The sequence below is a fragment of the Kogia breviceps genome, chromosome 2, assembly GCF_026419965.1.
Source record: "Kogia breviceps isolate mKogBre1 chromosome 2, mKogBre1 haplotype 1, whole genome shotgun sequence".
Taxonomy (NCBI): domain Eukaryota; kingdom Metazoa; phylum Chordata; class Mammalia; order Artiodactyla; family Physeteridae; genus Kogia; species Kogia breviceps.
The window spans coordinates 201211800-201229279 of NC_081311.1; the positions used below are offsets into that span (position 1 = coordinate 201211800).

The 17480-nt window shown below is 61.8% G+C and overlaps 1 protein-coding gene across 1 annotated transcript in view; it reads left to right on the forward strand.

Moving 5' to 3' along the window:
* The first annotated feature begins 1687 nt into the window (after positions 1-1687).
* The window catches only part of CROCC2 (ciliary rootlet coiled-coil, rootletin family member 2), a 75144-nt gene continuing 59351 nt past the window's right edge, over positions 1688-17480 (forward strand). The window contains 6 exon segments of the mRNA XM_067023495.1: positions 1688-1698; positions 2587-2758; positions 4164-4391; positions 4495-4578; positions 16218-16368; positions 17297-17445. Of these exon segments, the coding sequence (XP_066879596.1) occupies positions 1688-1698; positions 2587-2758; positions 4164-4391; positions 4495-4578; positions 16218-16368; positions 17297-17445 (795 nt within the window).

Sequence of the window (17480 nt, forward strand, 5' to 3'; positions counted from 1 at the left end):
TTTTCACTCTCTCGATAGCTTCTTTGATGCACAGAAGTTTTCAGTGTATCCAGTTTATTATTTTGGGTTTTGTTGTTGCCTGTGCTTTTGGTATCATATCCAAGAAATCATTGCCAAATCCAAGGCCATGAAGATTTTCCCCTGTGTCTCAGCTCTGACGATGAGGACTTTCGAGGCGGGTTTTAATGCCCCGATAGCACCACACCTCCCACGTGTCCCAGGCGGAGGCACCCTCCCCCGGGCTTCCGTCTTCACCGTGACGCAGAGGCTGGTGCTCCGTTGTACCCACCCCACGAGAGCAGGTGCCGGGGGGCAGGGTCCATGCGTCACCCCCGCACCGCTTCCCCGGGGCGCCGCCCATCTGGTCCCCAGGACCGTCCCCCAGAGCCCGCCGACGGCAGCAGTCTCGGGCAACCCTTCCGGTGGATGAATACAGGCTGGGTTCTGCTCCTCGTGGGCCTGCCGGGACTTATCCCCTGTCTGGGATACGTCCTGAGACTTATCCCCCCACCCCAAACACCAGGGCTGAGGGGCCCCCTCGTGGTCTCCGGGCAGTGGACTGGATGCCAAGAGAGGCCCCCAGAGCTGGACAGAGGGGGAAGGCGATGAGATACCCCTCCCACAGCACACGTGCCCAGGGGCCCACTTGGGTGACCCCAAGAGGCTCACTGGCAGTGTCCCTAACCGTGAGCCTGCCGACGGCACCTCTGCTCCCAGCGCCGCGCTACAGGGCCTCCGCTGCTGTCTCATGGCCAGGCCTCAGGCATGGACAGGCGGCCGGGAGGCACAGACACACAGATGGCAGCCAGCAGCCTGGGGCCAGCGGGCGGGGCGGGACAGTCAGCCTTGTCTCCAGCCAGCAGTTCTGGGCAGTGCCCGAGGCTGCGCCCCGGCCCGTGGCAGAACAGGGCTGCGTTTTGGTGCCGCTGCAGAATTCTCAGGCTACTTCTGTCCAGCACCTGCAGGGGACACACCCCAAAGAGGCGGTGGACCCAGGTCAGCTGAGCCACAGCGGCCAGTAGGAGCCCCTCTTCTCAGGAGCTGTCGCCGCCGTCCCACCAAACCGGCCGCCAGGAGAGACGTCTGCCAGGGGCACGGGAGGCGAGGGGGCCCGGGGCACAGAGTCCCAGAGGAGCACAGACAGGCACAAACACCAGTCAGATCCCAGGGCCGATTACAGCGAGACCTGCGGCCCGGAGGCCACAGGGCTGGGATGGAGGAGCCCGCTCCTTCCCGCCTCCCACCCTCTTCCCAGGCTGCCCTGCATGTGACCCGTCTTCAGAGGACATGTCAGGGTCCCCCACCGTGTCCGCAGCAGGCCCGGCAGGATCCACCCCGGCTCTGTCTGTCAGGCTGTCCAAGGGCCGGAGTGGGGAAGTCCACGCTTTCCTGAGAGTTTCGGGGTCCCTTCCTCTTGGGGAGGGTCTGGCTCAGGGCTGGCAAATTCCGGTGCCCCCGGGGCCAGCGAGGGACAGAAAGAGGTGAGGCCAGCCTGGCCCTGCTTCAGCTCCCCCACTCCTCACCCAGCCCCCTGGGGCCACCTGTCCACACGTGGGCCCGGCACGGCCAGGACTGCAGACCGTCCTGAGGGAGTCTGTGGGTGACCTGTCACTGTAAACTCAGCAGTGGTTGAGGAGAAGCCAGCGCGGTTCCTGCTTCAAGGAGGGAACGGTGACAAAACGCAGCGATGGCCCGACGGTGAGGGACCTTCCTGTGCACAGATGAGGGGTGGCCACGTGCTGGGCAGGGGCCGGTGGGTGAGGCCACAGCACGGCCCTCGCTGCCTGGGGGCCCTGGGCACCTTCTCCAAGCCCCAGGGGGAGGCGCCGGCCAGCAGAGCCCACGTGGATGAGGGTCAGGACAGCCACGGTCCTCCCCGAGCCCACCCCGCCCGCAGGCCCGTCCCACGGGGGCCCCCACATGGCAAGCGTCTCCATCACACCCTCCCTCATTCCAGAGCATTCCCCGGGGGGCTGTGCCCAGGCCCAGGGCCGAGCCCTTCCCTGAGGGCTCTCCGGCCCACTGATGGCCCAGGCCGAGAAGCCACGAGCAAGGACGCCGGGCCGTGAAGCCCTGGGTGGTGTGTAGGGGGCCCGTGTGAGCATAGGGGGCGGGAGCGCGGGGGCCAGAGGAGGGGTCTTGCAGGAGCGGGTGCTGGGGTGGGTGAGGGTAAGGCCAGAGGCACAGGGCTGCTCTGCTCACAGCCTGGAGTGTTCAAGGGGGCAGAACAGGCCGAGGCGGGTGTCCAGGTGGGGAGGCGTGGGGCACAGGCTGGACAACCCGCCCCCCCACCCCGCCAGAGGGGCACCAACTTCCCTCGCGTCCGGCCGGTGGAGTCTTATTTGGACTCGTCTGAGTGACCTTCACAGGTGGCCACACTGACCTCTGCAGCCTCCCATCCCCCCACTGTCCGAGCCCCCCAGGTAGGAACTCTCCCCAGAGGGCAGGGTCACACTCTCCAAGCCCCCAAGCCCAGCTCCCTGGGGGCAGATGAGGCCCAGCCTCCGAGCAGCAGGAAGTGCCAAGCCTGTCCCTTCCCCAGCCCCCTCCCCAGCCCCCCACGTGCTCAGTCCTTGGGGCCCACAGGGGTCCAGGGCTCAAGGAGCTGGAGGCAGCCTTGTGTGCCAGGCAGGTGCCCCAGCCATGGCGGTCAGAACCTGGACCTCTGCTTGGCGCCTTTGGAAACTGGAAGTCACCACTAGTCCAGAGGGGCCATGGTCAGAGGCTGGCCTTGTCCCCCTTCCCCCGGAACTGTCCGGTGAGCCCCGCAGCAGCCCGGACGCCCAGCGGCGCCGCGTCCGGCCAGGAGTCCGGCCTGTCCCTGCGCAGGGCACGCTCGTGGCTGTCCTCACGGGTGGCGGGCGCTGCCTGAGGACGCCGGGAGGAGGCAGAGGGCACGCGTTTCTCAGCGAGAGCTTCCTTTCAGCCACGGCACCGCGGTCGTGCATTTCGGTGCTGAGGAAGTGGCCTGGGCCCCGTCAGTCTCGCCCCTGGCGGCCCTGGGGACAGATATGCTGACCCACTCAGTGTCCACCCTCACTGCTGGTCCCTTCTGGCCTTGCCCGGCAGGCCGCCTCTGTGTCCTGAGCTGCCTCAGAAGAGCCCAGGCCTCTGGGAGTCTGGGGCCACCCCCGCCCCCAGGGTCCCGAACTGGCCTCCTTTCATTAGCGGGGCTGTCACTCCCGGTTGCAGGGCCCACCTCCAGAGGCCGCCCGTTTCCGAGAGGGACTCCTGTCGGCATTAGCCCGGCTGGGAAAGTGCCAGATTTGAAGGATTCCCTGAGGGGAGCGAGTGGGGAGGGAACACTGGGCTGCCAGGCTCACCGCAGAGGCCCAGGCTGGGGAGGACAGAGCTCTGGGCCGCAGGGACGGCCCCACCCCCCCTTCACCTCATCCATCACCACCCCCGACGGGTCAGCTGCCGCCAGCGCTTCGTGTGGTTCCGGGGAGGTCCAGGGGAGGGAGACGTGAACTTCCCGTGGCAAGTATGAAACGCACGACCCATGGGGCAGGTCACCCCGAAAGGGCTCCAGAGGGAAATCAGATTCCAGAAGGCGCATCCAAGGGCAGGTTAGGGAGAGGGGGGTCTCCTCTGGTCCTTGGGCCGGTGACCTCCCCTCCACAGGCTCAGCCTGCGCACCTGTTACATGGCATTGCACTACTGAACTCAAGTTCCTTTGCAAAGGCTCGGAAAAGAGCCACAGTTTATGATTCTCAATCAGGAAGGACCCGTGGTCTGCACGCCTCCTCTACCTGGTGTGTGGCCACCAAGGACACAACTCCTCCAGGGCCCCCTGCCCAGTGGAGGGGCTGAAGACCCTTCCCTGCAGAGCTGAGGACCCTTCCCTGCAGGGCTGAGGGCCCTTCCCTGGAGAGCTGAGGACCCTTCCCTGCAGAGCTGAGGGCCCTTCCCTGGAGGGCTGCGGACCCTTCCCTGCAGAGCTGCGGGCGCTTCCCTGCAGGGCTGAGGACCCTTCCCTGGAGAGCTGAGGACCCTTCCCTGCAGAGCTGAAGACCCTTCCCTGCAGAGCTGAGGGCCCTTCCCTGGAGAGCTGAGGACCCTTCCCTGGAGGGCTGCGGACCCTTCCCTGGAGGGCTGCGGGCCCTTCCCGGCAGGGCTGGGGGCCTGGGGGAGAGGCCAGTCGCCCGGGTGTGGTCGCTCAGGTGGAGAGCTTCAGCAAAGGCCTCTCCAGGTCTCCTGGGGAACAGCTTCTGGACAACAGCGTTCTTAGTCCCCACTGCAACGGGGCCTGCACTCCTGTTTCCAGGGAAAAGCAGCCCTCAGCGTCGTGGTTGCCGCAGCAACGCCTATGGGCTCAGTCAGCCACGCTGTCCCGCCAGCCCAGAGAGGGCAGCTGGGCACCCAGGACAGAGGAGCCAGGTGCTGCCCAGGTGCGGGGTCGGTGCACAGAAGGAGGTCCTGGCCCGGCCAGGGTCCCAGGGGGAAACTCACCGGCAGCAGAGTCCCTGCTCTCCCTTGGGTCCTGTGCCCCAGCCCACGATGAGTTCCGCCTCCAGCGAGCCTGGCAACGGGGACTCTGCCGAGCGGTCCCAGCTGGGGCTGGACGCTGTGATCCAGGTCAGTGGTGTGGCTGCCCTCCGGCACCCTCCTGGGGGCAGGCCCCAAGGGCACCTTGGGAGGGAAAGGACCCTGCATAGAGAGGCCACACCTCCCCGGCTCCGAGGGGCACTTTCCACGTGTTCGCGTGGTCAGTGTGAGCACCACAGGAGCGCGTGTGCACACGCAGGCGCACACATGTACACGCAGGCGCCCTTACACGCAGGCGCACACACGTACACGCAGGCGCACACACGTACACGCAGGCGCACACACGTGCAGACTCTGCCCGGGACAGGGGCCTGGGGAGAGACTGAACTGGGGGCCGGGGACCCGCGCCGCAGGCCCCGCCTCGCTGCGCCGTGCTGTGTGGGCTCTTCGGGCTATCAGCCCCTCTCTCTGGGCCTCGGGCTTGCTGCCTCTGCACGCCAGGGGCGGGGCACGGAGGGCCCTCCCAGCCCGACCTTCTGGGGTCTAGTTCACTGCTGCCTCGGGGCTGAGTGTGGGAATCAGCGGGGGCTTCCCCGGAGAGGCGTGCGCCCACGGGGGAGGCCCGTGCCCGTGTCTATTCTGTGAGCTCCCGAAGTGCTGGCTCAGCTTTCCTTCACAGCACCACCTGCACAACAAAAACCAGAGCAGCAATGATAACGACTGGGAATTACCCCACGCCCCCTCCTCTTCACTCCCGACCTCCGGCCCGGTGCCCGGCCCGCCACCCCACCCCCTTAAGTGCCCCCCGCCGGCCCTCGCAGCTAGACAGTCCCCAGCCTGATTCACTCCTCAGGGATCCCAGCGAACCCCTGGGAACCAGCTGACTCCCCAGTCATTAGACCCTCAGACCTGCACTGCGTGAGGCGGGGTGACACGGCCCTGTGCAGACAGACAGCTCACCGCAGAAGAGTCACTGCCCGCAGCGGCCCCCGTAATTAAACAACACGGCGGAGCCGCCACACGTGCGCGCGCGCGCACACAGGTGCCCACGCGGGACAGAACACCACGAGGGCAGGATATTTGAATCAGGTGATACGGCCAGCAAGGCTGACAAGATGGCCCTGGGTGGGGTGACTTTCTCTGTCCAGCTCCCGTGAGACCCAGCTCCGCGAGGTCCTGGGTGCCAGTGACCATGAGGGCCAGTGGCGGGTCAGGGGAGGGAGGGCCACTTGCACACCAGTTTCCAAGCCAGCTACCCCGTCAGCACGTGAGGATTCTACCACCCCTTCGGGTTCCAGGAAAATAGAGGCTCGAGAGTTGAAGCAAGTTGCTATGGTTACGGGCTGGTTTGGGGGAGAAACGCAGGGCGGCGCCGACCGCCCGCAGTGGGCCTAGGTGCTTGGCAAAAGTGGCCGCCCGTGGGAAACCGTCATCTGGAAGCCACGGGCAGTCCTGGCCAAGGTCTGCCCTGCCCGCCCAGCCGGCGCCTGTCGTCTTCACCAGGTGATGGAGATCGCGGTGCAATTGCTCCCGGGCTGAGCAGGCAGGCAGGCGCCTCGATATGCCCAGATAGGCCCTTCCGGAGGGAGAGGAGGGGGGACACTCCAGCCTCTCCAGCTACAGATGGGGAAACTGAGGAGTCTGGGCGAGGCGTGACTTGAGGATGGACGCTCCTGTGGGACCAGACCTGAGTGCGCTCCCCTGCCCAGAGGAGCTCCTGACAGCCCGCTTGTTGCAGCCGGAGCTGCCACCCCTGTCAACCCCGGACCCGGCCCACCCTCGGAGCTGGATTCTCTGAGGGTCTGGACGCAGAGGCGGTGGAGAAGGCCGATGGGCAGGAAGATTTGTCATTCTGGACACAGTTCCTCTAGAAGCTTCAGGAATTTTCAGACTCTTTCTTTTGGGTTAGGTTTTTTTGTGTGTGTGGTACGCGGGCCTCTCACTGTCGCGGCTTCTCCCGTTGCGGAGCACAGGCTCCGGACGTGCAGGCTCAGCGGCCATGGCTCACAGGCCCAGCCGCTCCACGGCACGTGGGATCCTCCCGGACCAGGGCACGAACCCGTGTCCCCTGAATCGGGAGGTGGATTCTCAACCACTGCGCCACCGGGGAAGCCCTTGGGTTAGGTTTTGATTAATGGTATGTTTCTAAGAACTTGTCCATTATTTATAAATGTTCACATTTACTGCCAAAAGTTGTTCCCAATATCCTCTTACTGTTTTCTTGAAGTCTGAGGATCTGAAGCAGGTAACCACCTGCCCCTGAGTGTTGAGGGGTTTGAGACCCAGGGGTCACCCAGGACCCAGTCTGGGGAAGTCCCTGGCAGGCTGGAATGAGTTGGTCACCCCGAATTGACGCCTCCTTTTTCATTGCTGATACTGGTCATTGTGGATCCTCTTTATGCTATTTTTTCTTCTATTTCATTGATTTATTTATTTTCTATTCCTTTGCTTTTCAGTTGTTTGGGTTGTTCTAATTTTTTGAGATGCTTGCCTAGCTCATTGATTTGCAGCCTTCTTTGTTAAAAAATTTTTTTTTTTTACTTAAAAAATTGTGGTAGGGGCTTCCCCGGTGGCGCAGTGGTTGAGGGTCCGCCTGCCGACGCAGGGGACGCGGGTTCGTGCCCCGGTCCTGGAAGATCCCGCATGCCGTGGAGCGGCTGGGCCCATGAGCCATGGCCGCCGAGCCTGCGCGTCCGGAGCCTGTGCTCCGCAACGGGAGAGGCCACAGCAGTGAGAGGCCCGCGTACCGCAAAAAAAAAAAAATTGTGGTAAATTATATATACATAAAATTTACCATTTTCATCATTTTTAAGTGTACAGCTCAATGGCATTAAGTACATTCACATTGTGCAGCGATAGCCACCATCCAACTCCAGAACTTTTATCATCTTCCCAAACTGAAACTCTGTCCTCGCTAAACACTAACTCCCCCTCCCCCTCCCCCAGCCCTGGCACCCACCATCCTACTTTCTATCTCTATGAGTCTGACTCCTCTAGGGAGCTCATATGAGTGGAATCATTCGATATTTGGCTTTTTGTGTCTGGCTTATTTCACTTAGTAGTACGTCCTAAAGGGCCATCCATGTTGTAGCCTGTGTCAGAAGGTCCTTCCGTTCTAAGGCTGAATAATATTCCATTGTACGGACGGGCCACATTTTGTTAATCCATTCATATGTTCATGGATAGTTGGGTTGTTTCCACCTCTGGCTGTTGTTAATAGTGCTGCAGATATCTGTTCAAATCCCTGCTCTCACTTCTTTTGGGTGTATACCCAGAAGTGGGATTGCTGGATGCTACGGTAATCCCGTGTTGAATTTGAGGAACCTCCATACTGTTTTCCATAGTGGTGGCATCATTTTACATTCCCACTTTCTTCTTTATGCATTTCCTTCTAAACAAGGCTTTAGCTGCATCCCACAAATTTTGATATAATAAGTTTCATTATTACCCAGTTCAAACCTTTCTAATTTCCACTGTGGTTTCTTATTTTATCCCTGGATTTCCTAAAGGTATAAATACCTTAGTTTTCAAACACATAGAGATGTTCAAGTTTTTCTTTACATCTAGTTTAACTATCCTGTGCTCAAGAGGTTTTGCTTTGAGCGTCATAAAGTGGAAAAGCTGATTCGCGTCCTCACGGAGGCAGTCAGGAGGCAAACGGACGCCTGGATCTGGTTTCAGGGAAGAGCTCCATGCTGAAACTAGACGTCCGGGGCTGTTGGCACGTGGGTCACTGGGTGAGATCCCAAGGGGAGACTGTACCCAGGAAAAGGAGCGGGAGAACACCCACACCTAAAAATGGGGGGGGGTGAGAAGGAACCAGCCAAGAGGACCAAGATGGGGAGGCCAAGGAGGTAAAAGTGACTGGGAGACGGCAGTGTCTGGAAGCCTCGTGAGGGGCGAGTTTCGGGGAGGAGGAAAGATCATCAGCGCAACGTGCTGCTAGTAGGTCGAGCAAAGAGGAGACGGTGGACCACGGCAGTCAACAACGTGGAGGTCGTGGGTGACACTGACCACAGGGGTACCTCATGGGACAGGTAGGGGCAATACATTTTTTTAAGGCGAGGATAAATTATGACAGTTTGTGTCGACAAGAATGGTCTGATAGAGAGAAAAATAACTGCTACGTAAGCAATAAGGAAGAATTGCTGGAGCAATGTCCTTAGTACAAGAGAGAAGATGGTATGGGATGGAGTGGGGTGGGTGGGGTGGGGTCGGATGGGTAGATATATGGCTTAAAGCAGAGGCTGGCAAACTTTTTCTGGAGGGTGCCAGATGACAGGTACTTTAGGCTTTGCAAATCATAAAGTTTCCGTGGCAACTATTCCGCTCTGACATCAGAGCATGAAGGGGGTCACGGACAGTGTGTGAGCAAATGGATGTGGTTATTTTCCAAGAAAGCTTTACTTACGAACAAGCAGCAAGCCTGGACTTAGGCTACAGATAGAGTCTGCCGAGCTCAGCGTTAGCGGACGAAGGAATAAGGGACGTTCGGGTGGGTAGGGGAAGGGACTGTCGTAGAGGTGGTGGTAGCTGGTTGAGTGGGTGGGTGGGAGCGGTGGACAGGTGGTAGGTTGGAGAATGGATGGAAAGTCACTGTCCACAAAGGGTGGGGATGAGAGCAGAGCCCCATCTTCTAGAAACTGGCCTTTGAGATGAAAAATCACTGGCGTTTCTTTTTTACTTTTGGTTGAAGTATTGCACGCATACAAAAACGTGCAGACATCCTAAGTGTGCAGCTTAACGGAGCCCCTCGCGTGACCAGCACTCCCCCCTGTAGAGCATTGTCAGAATGCCGGAAGCCCCCTCCCCCGACATGGATTAGCCTTGCCCATTTGGGAACTTTATAGAAATGGAGCCGTATACGTGTGTGTATATACACACACACACTCTTTGTACTACACCACGTTTGTGAAATTCACCCGGAATGCGGCACGTCGTTATAGCTCGCTGTACACTCCAGCGTGTGAATATGCTACGCTTTGCGCTCATTTTCTAGCTAATGGCCGTTTGAGTGGTTTCATGAACAGCACCACCACGAACATTCTGCTACGCAACTTTGGGGGCCATATGTCTGTGTTTCTGTTGCGCGCACCCCCAGCCATGGAAGTGCTGGGTCACAGGTTTGCATACATCCAGCTTCAGTGAATACTGCCAAGAGATCTCCAAAGCGGCTGTACAGATTTACAGTGTGTGAGGGGCTGGCTGCTACACATCCTGGCCGACACTTGGCATTTCCTGTCATTTTCCTATTTAGCTATTATGGTGAATGTACAGTGGTATTGCGTTATGGTTTTAATTATCATTTACCCGATGACTAATGAAACTGAGCACATTTCCCTGTGTTTATTGGCCCTCCAGACATCTTCCTTTGTGAAGTGTCTGCTCTGCAATGTGCCCGTTTTTCTCTTGGGGCGCCTTCTCTTCTTATCATTGATTTGGATTTGATTGCATAATCTGGAAACAGGTCCTTTATTAAATACGTGTATTGCAAAATCTCCTGTGGGTGGCCTCTTCACTCCTGTAACGGTGACTTTGAGGAACGGTTCATAACTGTAATATGGCACAGTCTGTCCATTTTCCACCTTAGGTTAGTGCTGCTTGTGTGCTATTTAAGAAACACACTTTGCCTACTCCGAGGCCACAAAGAGGTTCTTCTGCGTTTTCTCTTAAAAGCTTTATTGTGTTACTCTCACAGTTAAATCCGCACTCCATTCGGAACTGACCTCTGTGTATGGTGTGAGGTAGAGACCACCATGCGTTTCCTTCCGTGTGAATAGCCAGTGGACCTAGCCCCAGACTGAAAATCCCATCATCTCCCCACTGCACTGTGTGTCACCTTTGTCACTCACCAGTGGGTGCGTGTGTCTGTGCACGTGTGTCTGCATGTGCATGTGTGCATATGTACTCCCAGAGTTCGTGACCTCTTCCGCCGGTCAGTTGGTCCTTATACCAATGCTACCCTGTCTTCGTCACTGTGGATCTGTGACGTGTCGTTACGTCTGGGAGCATAAGCTTTCTTCACGATTCCCTACATACTTTTGACTCTTGCGTATGAATTTTAGAATCCGTTTGTTAATTTCTACAAGCAAAGAACCCTGCTGGGATTTGGACTGGGATTTTCTTGAATCTGCAGATTAATTCGAGGAGGAGTGACGTCTTCACAATAGCGTCTTCCATTCTTCCACTTACGTTTCTGCTAATTTTACTCAACGGAGCGGTCTTGCACGTATTTGGTTATCGTATTGGCTCCTAGGTATCTGATGTGTTGGGAAGCGGTTACCATTTTAAAAAATGATAATAGCTGAGAAACTGGCTCTGTCTTGAGGGTCCTCCATGCCCAGGCAGCTACAAAATGCTCTGTCGCTGATCCTCCAAACTCAGAGCACCCACGCCCAGCCCAGGACGCCCTGCTGCTCACCTCTCCCTGAGTGTCCGTCCATCTACCCCACTGCTTCCGTGGCTCTCTGACGTCTTCAGAAGTAGGAGCTTCACAGTCTTAACTGGCTGTTCCAGTAACTGCAGAGGGAGTGCTGGCTCCCTGGGCCCTCTGCGTCCTGCATCCTCCCCTCTCCCCGCCCCCAACACACCTTCTTCACCCACGGGTTTTGTAGAGGTGTTTATGGTTTAAGGTTCCAAAGTGGGGAGGTCTGAGGGGGAGAGGGGGAAGGGAGAGGCGCCGGGGAGAGGGAGGAGGTGCCGTCAGGAGGCCCGGGAGGGCTGGCACGGTCATGAAGTCGCAGCCGCCCCCCCCCGCGCAGAAGGGAGGTCACTGTGGTTCAGGTTCCGGAGCTGGCCCTGCCGCTGACGGTCTGCCTCAGGGCCCCCGTCTGCACGAGGGTGAGACAGGTGGTCTGGGGGGCTCCCCAGAGCCTGGGTGAGTGAGGGCCCACACTTGGGACAGGAGCCAGGATGGCTTGAGAGTGCCAGGGTGTGGCCAGGCCCTGTGTGGACGGCGGCCAGGGTCACCGCTAATCAGATGGGACATGTCTCCCTTCCTCATTCAGAAGCGAAGATGTGGCGCCACCATCCTCACGAGGATGTTAAAGGCCTTCAGTTACGTCTCCCGCCTCGCGGCTCCCGTGCACCCCCCTCCCCCAGCATCCACTGCCGCCGCTTCCTCTTCCTCTGTTCCCTCCACCTGGACACCTGACCTCTGTCCCCTCGGGCTGCTGGACTCTTATTTATCCTTCAAGGTCCAACTCAACTGCCACCTCCTCCAGGAAGCCTGTGAGGGCACAGAGGACACAGTAGCAAACAAGATCGACAGGATGCTGCCCTTCTGTCATCCCTTGACATGAGTCATTTTTCAGTTGGTGATTCATACCTTGGACTTGGTTTTCAGTCCCTCTGGTAGGGACCTGTGTCTGAGCCTGCTTGTGTGCCAAGTGCTGATGGTGCCTGGGTGGGGACGCAGAGATGCATGAGAAATTGCCCCCCCATCCCCAGGGCCTGCTTTCATGCCTGGCCCAGATCGCCCCTTTATTGATAGCTGAGGCCCACACTACCACCCACAGAAGCCTGACCCGGCTCCTGGGGTGATGCCCAGGGCCCCAGAGGGCTCAACGGACGCACAGAGATCTGAAACTGGGCGTTGCTGAGATACAGCATGGCGGGGGCCAGGGGTTACCCCAGGCACAGAGAAGCTCTTTTTCCTAAGGAAATGGAGCCTGGCAGGCGGCCACCCAGGCCCAGGGCCCTCTCTGCAGCCGGCCAAGCCACGGAAGGACGGCAAGCAGACGTCCGGTGGCTGGACTTGGCTGGAGGCCCCGTCCTCAGATGTGTTCTTCAAGCTGTGCCCGCGCCTGCTGAGGGCCAAAGCCTGGCCCTGGGGTGCCTGGGGCCCTGCAGGAGTGCTGGGGAGGGTCTGAGGGGCAGAGGCGGAGGAGGAAGCGAGGGTTGGGCCGCCCCCTGTTCTTCTGCCTTCAGGGAGGGGACCCAAGGCCCGTATATGCCTGCGGAGTCCTGATCTCCGGCCACTGGGAAGGTGCTGGGGGCCCACGGGTGGGGGCCCAGTCCCAACGCTGCCCCAGGGAGTGCAAGACCCTGAGCCTCCCTTCCAGCCGAGATGACAGATATAAAATGGGTGCTGGGAAACCCTGAGAGGTGACGCGCTTCTCACATCTCCACGAGCAAGGGAGCGTCTGCCTTCCGGCAGCCCCCAGGAGCCCCAGCCCCGTCCTCGAGCGCGGGGCAGGCACAGCTCCTGCAGCGCCCCTTGCAGCCACACGGTGGCACCGTTGGAGCTCCGCCACCCCAGACCCAGGCTGCTGGGTTACCGCCCCCCCTCCCCAACCCGCGACTCTGCAGAGGGGCCCGGGGTTCTCCCGGTCCAGGTGCGCGTGGCCCGTGTCCTGGCTGAGTTGGGGTCTCCCGCTGAACACCCGCTCTCGCAGGGCGACTTTAAATGGGGCTTCTGGCGCCCCTCCCTGCCTTGCCACTGGGCTCATCTGGACCCACCCCGGGCCGCCCAGGGGTCTCCCTCACTGGGTTCTGGGTGTGCGGCAGCCTCACCTTCCTTCCAGAAGTCACTGGGCTCCTCTCCCTGCGGACCTGTGCCTGAGCGGCCTGTGGATTCAGAGGGGCCACCCGGGGGTCCGATACTGGTCACCAGCGAGGGAAAGAGTGAGGTTGTTCCGTGTGACTTCCGTTTCTGTCTTACAGCTCCGCCCGCCCTCCCCAGCCGCCCCACGTCCTCACCTGTGAGGGTTAGGGCGGGGTCCCTGGGACGCCCCCTTTTCAAGGATGAGGACCCACGGCTCGGGCCAGCAGGGGGCGTGCCTGGGTCAGGCAGCACGCCGGCGGTGGCAGAGCAGGGGCCCCAGCCCACCTCTCCCGAGGGCAGCCCGAGTCCTCGGGGCGGAGACCCTCCCCATCCACACGGCCACCCGGGGAGGGCGGCGGCGATGAAGGGAGGGGTGGCCACCCCCCTGGGCCGCACGCACAGGCCCCCCTCTAGGGCTCACGGGGGGTGCACGCAAGGGCTGTGACCTCCCTGAGGTCCTTAGAAGCCGCTTGAGCTGACGGGGAGGAGGATGCCGGGGACAGAAAGGAGGAGGGGACATGTCAGGCTCAGCTGTGAGTCTGAGGTCTTTTGGGGAACTGATGCCCAGCCCTGGTGTCCCCTCTGACCAGCTGAGACTGCGAGGCGGGGAGCGGGGCTTCTAGAAGTCTCCCGGTGCACTGCCCGGTCACAGGCAGGCAGCACACCCCCCAAAGCTGGGCCCAAAACCCGACCCGGAGCCAACCCTGGCCCACAGGGCTTGCAGGTGGCAAAGTGGGGCCCGGGCCGCTGTGGGGGGGACCAAGCCCCGAGGCCAGAGGTTGGTGCAGGCCCAGTGACCCGCCCTGGGTGCAGGCCCCTCCCGCTCCGGGCCCCTCCCCGCACCCCCCCCCGTTACTGGGAGGAGTGGGGGGCAAGAGGTGGGGTGGGGTGGGAGGGGGCAGCCCCAGGGCCTCCGCGCAGCCCCGCCGTGCCGCCCCCGCTGCCTCCCTCGGCTCCAGCTGGGCCACGGCCCATCGCAGGCACCGGGCCGCAGCTGGAACCCATTACACCCCCAGCTGCTCTTGGGACGGCTCGGCTAATAAGTGACCCTCTGTAAATGTTAGGAATGAGTCAAGCTGGTGCCGCTGCTGCTTCCCCGTTAGCGGGTGGCGCCGCGGACGCCGGGGGCGCGGGGAGGGTGGTGGGGAGGGCGGAGGGGCCTTCCTGGCCTAGCAGGAGGCTGCCCGGACTTGACAGTCCCGCGGGCCTCAGGTGGCTCTCGCCTCCCCGTGGGGCCTCGGTTTCCCTGAGTGCAAAGGGGGTTCAGGGCGGACGATGGCTGAGCCCCTGCCGGCGGCCTGTCTCCCCAGAGGACAGGAGGGGCCCTGGTGGTCTTGGCGCCCCCTTCCCGGCTCTGCCCAGAAGGGGCAGCAGACACCTCCTCCCCTCCCCTCGGGGGCTGCTCACCGCCCAGCCAAAGCCATGCTGCAGGGGGCTCTGCTGGCGGAGTGGAGTCAAGGTGCCTCCCCAAGACCTCTCAGGGGACTCGAATTCCTACACACAGGTGAAGGAGGACTGGGGTCCAGGTGAACCAGAGCCAGGGTTCTCGCTCCCCGTGGGGGGCAGTGGAATTCAGTCCCAAGAGTTTGCTCAGTGTCTGCCCGGCACCGAGCTCCTGCTGGGATGGGAACGTGGCTTCACCAGGTGTCATGCAAGAGCCCGGGTCTCGGGGTGGCCCTGGCCACTCTGGTGCTGACGGAGGGGCAGGCCTCGTGTCCAGGCAGACGTGAGCGGAAGAGACCAGGCTGGGGTCTCAGGAGGAGGGGACGGGCTAAGATTGTACCAGGGCAGTGGGTGGGGGGGGGCAGGTGTGCACCCAGGAAGCCCTCCATCCCTACCAGCCCAGGCCTGAGGGTCAGAGCCAGGTGGAGGGGTCTAGGCCTCGAGAGGGTCTTCAGGGAGAGCTGAGAGGCTCAGGGGAGGACAGGCAGGTAGGAGGCTGTGCGGTGGTCACTCACCAGGGCTCTGGGCTGGGAGGGAGATTTGGGGAGTCTCGGGGTGGGGGGTCTTGGGAAGCCAGGGGTGGGGAGGGGCTGGGCACATGGTGGTGAGTTTGAGAAGTCTGGGACCTTCGGGGGTGACGGGAGGACCCTGGTTTGTCGCCCTAGAGAGTCACTGGAGGGGACATCCGTCTCCAGTACCCCCTGGGAAGCGTCTGGTTACCCTCTACTCTTGCACTCACCGCCTGAAAACTCATATTGCAAACGCAGCCGGGCCGGGGGGCAGCTGTGGGCCGTCCTGAGTCCGGGGCCGTCTGGCCTCGTTGCCCCTCACGTCCAGATGTTCATGCTGGTTTAGAATTGGCCGCCTCGCCTGCGGCGCTCACAAGCTCCCCCCACGGTCAGCACCGCGGTAGACCTGGCGACAGAGGGCCCGGCCCGGCCCCGGCTGTGCCATCCTCGTGGAGCCAAGAATGCCCAGGGCCGAGGCAAAGTGCCAGCTGGAGCCCAAGACCCCAAGGCCAGTCTCTGGGTGCCCAAGACCCAGGGTCTCCTACCCACGCCCGGGACCATTCGGACCTCTGCCATAGCCGCTCAGCTGCTCTGGACGGCCAGGAAGGAGGGCCGTCCCCACAATCCACCCTGCCCCGTCCCAGAGCCCACGCGTGCCCTGCCCAGTGGGTGGGGAAGCCCCACATGGCTGGCCTTGTCCTAAAGGGGGGTGTGTGGGCGGACCTTCTACCAGTTGTCCCTCTACTGTTGTCAGCCCCTCCTGCCATGGGGTTCTGGGCCTGCTGGGTGAGGTTCAGACCCCTCCCTGCCAACCCCACTGCGACAACTGGGAGGCTGCCCGCTCCAGGGGGCCAGGGGCAAGAGCCTGCCTCCCAGCGTCCCCGGAGAGGTCTACCCCGATGGTCGGTGCAGCCCCCGCAGAGGCAGAGCAGGGCTGAAGGGTGGCACGAGGTGGTGCCCTAGGCTCGGAGCTCTCCGGACCAGCTCTTCTTTCCCCACCTGTGCTCAGAGCAGCTCCCGGATGGGCAGGGCGCCCTCCCACCTTAAAAGGTGGGGAAACCAAGGCACAGGCCTTGGGTGACCTCAGCTTCGCCCAGTCCTCTCCAGGGTACGTTGCCACCGTATGGGAGCCCCGTGGCAGCCCCCACTAACTCCAGCGGGTTCACGTGGGGGCTCTGGCAGCTGTCCAGGGACCTGCCAGCCCCAGGCATCTCTGAGCGGGTGTTTTTCAGATGCTGGAGGACACCGTCCTGAGCCCCATGGCCAGCAAAGAAGACCGGGCGCTGACCGTGCACGGGGGAGGCCGGCGGGCCTCACCCATCCCCGTGCCTGCCCGCGTCCGAGAGATAGTGGCTGGCAGCCTAGGCGAGGAGCCGCCCCAAGGTGAGGGGGGCCGCCGGGGGAGCTGCAGAGCCGTCAGTCAGAGTCTAGCTTCAGGCAGCCAAGCCCCTCACCGTCCCCTGCCCGGGCTGGCCCCTCCCGGCCCATCACCTTACCCTGTGCTAGGGCGAGAACCTCACCTTCCCACGGCATCGTCCACGGGGCTCAGAAGCCGAGCGCCACAGCGCGCTCACCACTAGGCCACAGGGACCCTGCCCGCCCAGCCCCGCAGTGGTTTGTCACACGTTGGCGCCCGCCAGGCTTGATTTAATCTACGTTCACGTTTCGTTAGATGAGTGCAAGCCTGAAGGTTGACACTCAGGAAGTGTGGACGCCCAGCAGCCCCCACCCCCAAGAGCTCTGCTCCCCCAGCCCCCGGGCCCCCTCGCGGCGCCCTCTCGCTGTCCGGTCAGGGCTGCGTGCACGGCTGGGTCCCTGCGCCGAGGCCACCCGGCCAGTATGGCAGCCTGGCCCCAGAGTGTGCCCCGACCCCTCGTGCGGGGGCCCCAAGACCCCTTTCTGAACTAAGGGGCTCTCCAGCCTCCTAGAGGAACTGGGGACCTCACTGTGCGTGTTAAGGAAAGAGAAAGCCCTCTGTGCGGTTAGAACAGCAACTTACTACTTGGGGGTGAGATCCAGTTACCCGGAGTCAGCAGTTCTCACTGCCTGATGGGGGTGTGGGACCCCCAGCGCCCAGGCCACCCCACACACTCCGCTGTAACTGGTTTGGGGCTCGCCTTGGGCGTGGGTCTGTACCGGGGTGAAACGTGATGTCCACCGACGGGAGAGGAAGGGAGGCCCGGGGCTGAGGTGCGGCCCCAGAAGGGGGTCCCCCGGGTCAGTCCCGGCAGATGGACAGACTGGCGGCGGGGACAGGAAGCCGGGCTGGGGGCTGGCCTGGCCACAGGCTGACCTGCTGCTGCGCCTGCAGGGGTGCGGGAGCCGCCAGCCGCCGCGGCCCACGTGCGGGAGGAACACGAGCTCCTGCGGGAGGAGCCGTCCCGGCTGGAGGAGCTGCTGGCCCAGGCGGGGGCCGAGCCGGACGAGCTGGCCGGCAGGCACCACGCGGTCAGCGAGCGGGTGAGCGTGCGCAGGGACCCGGGGCGACCGGTGCG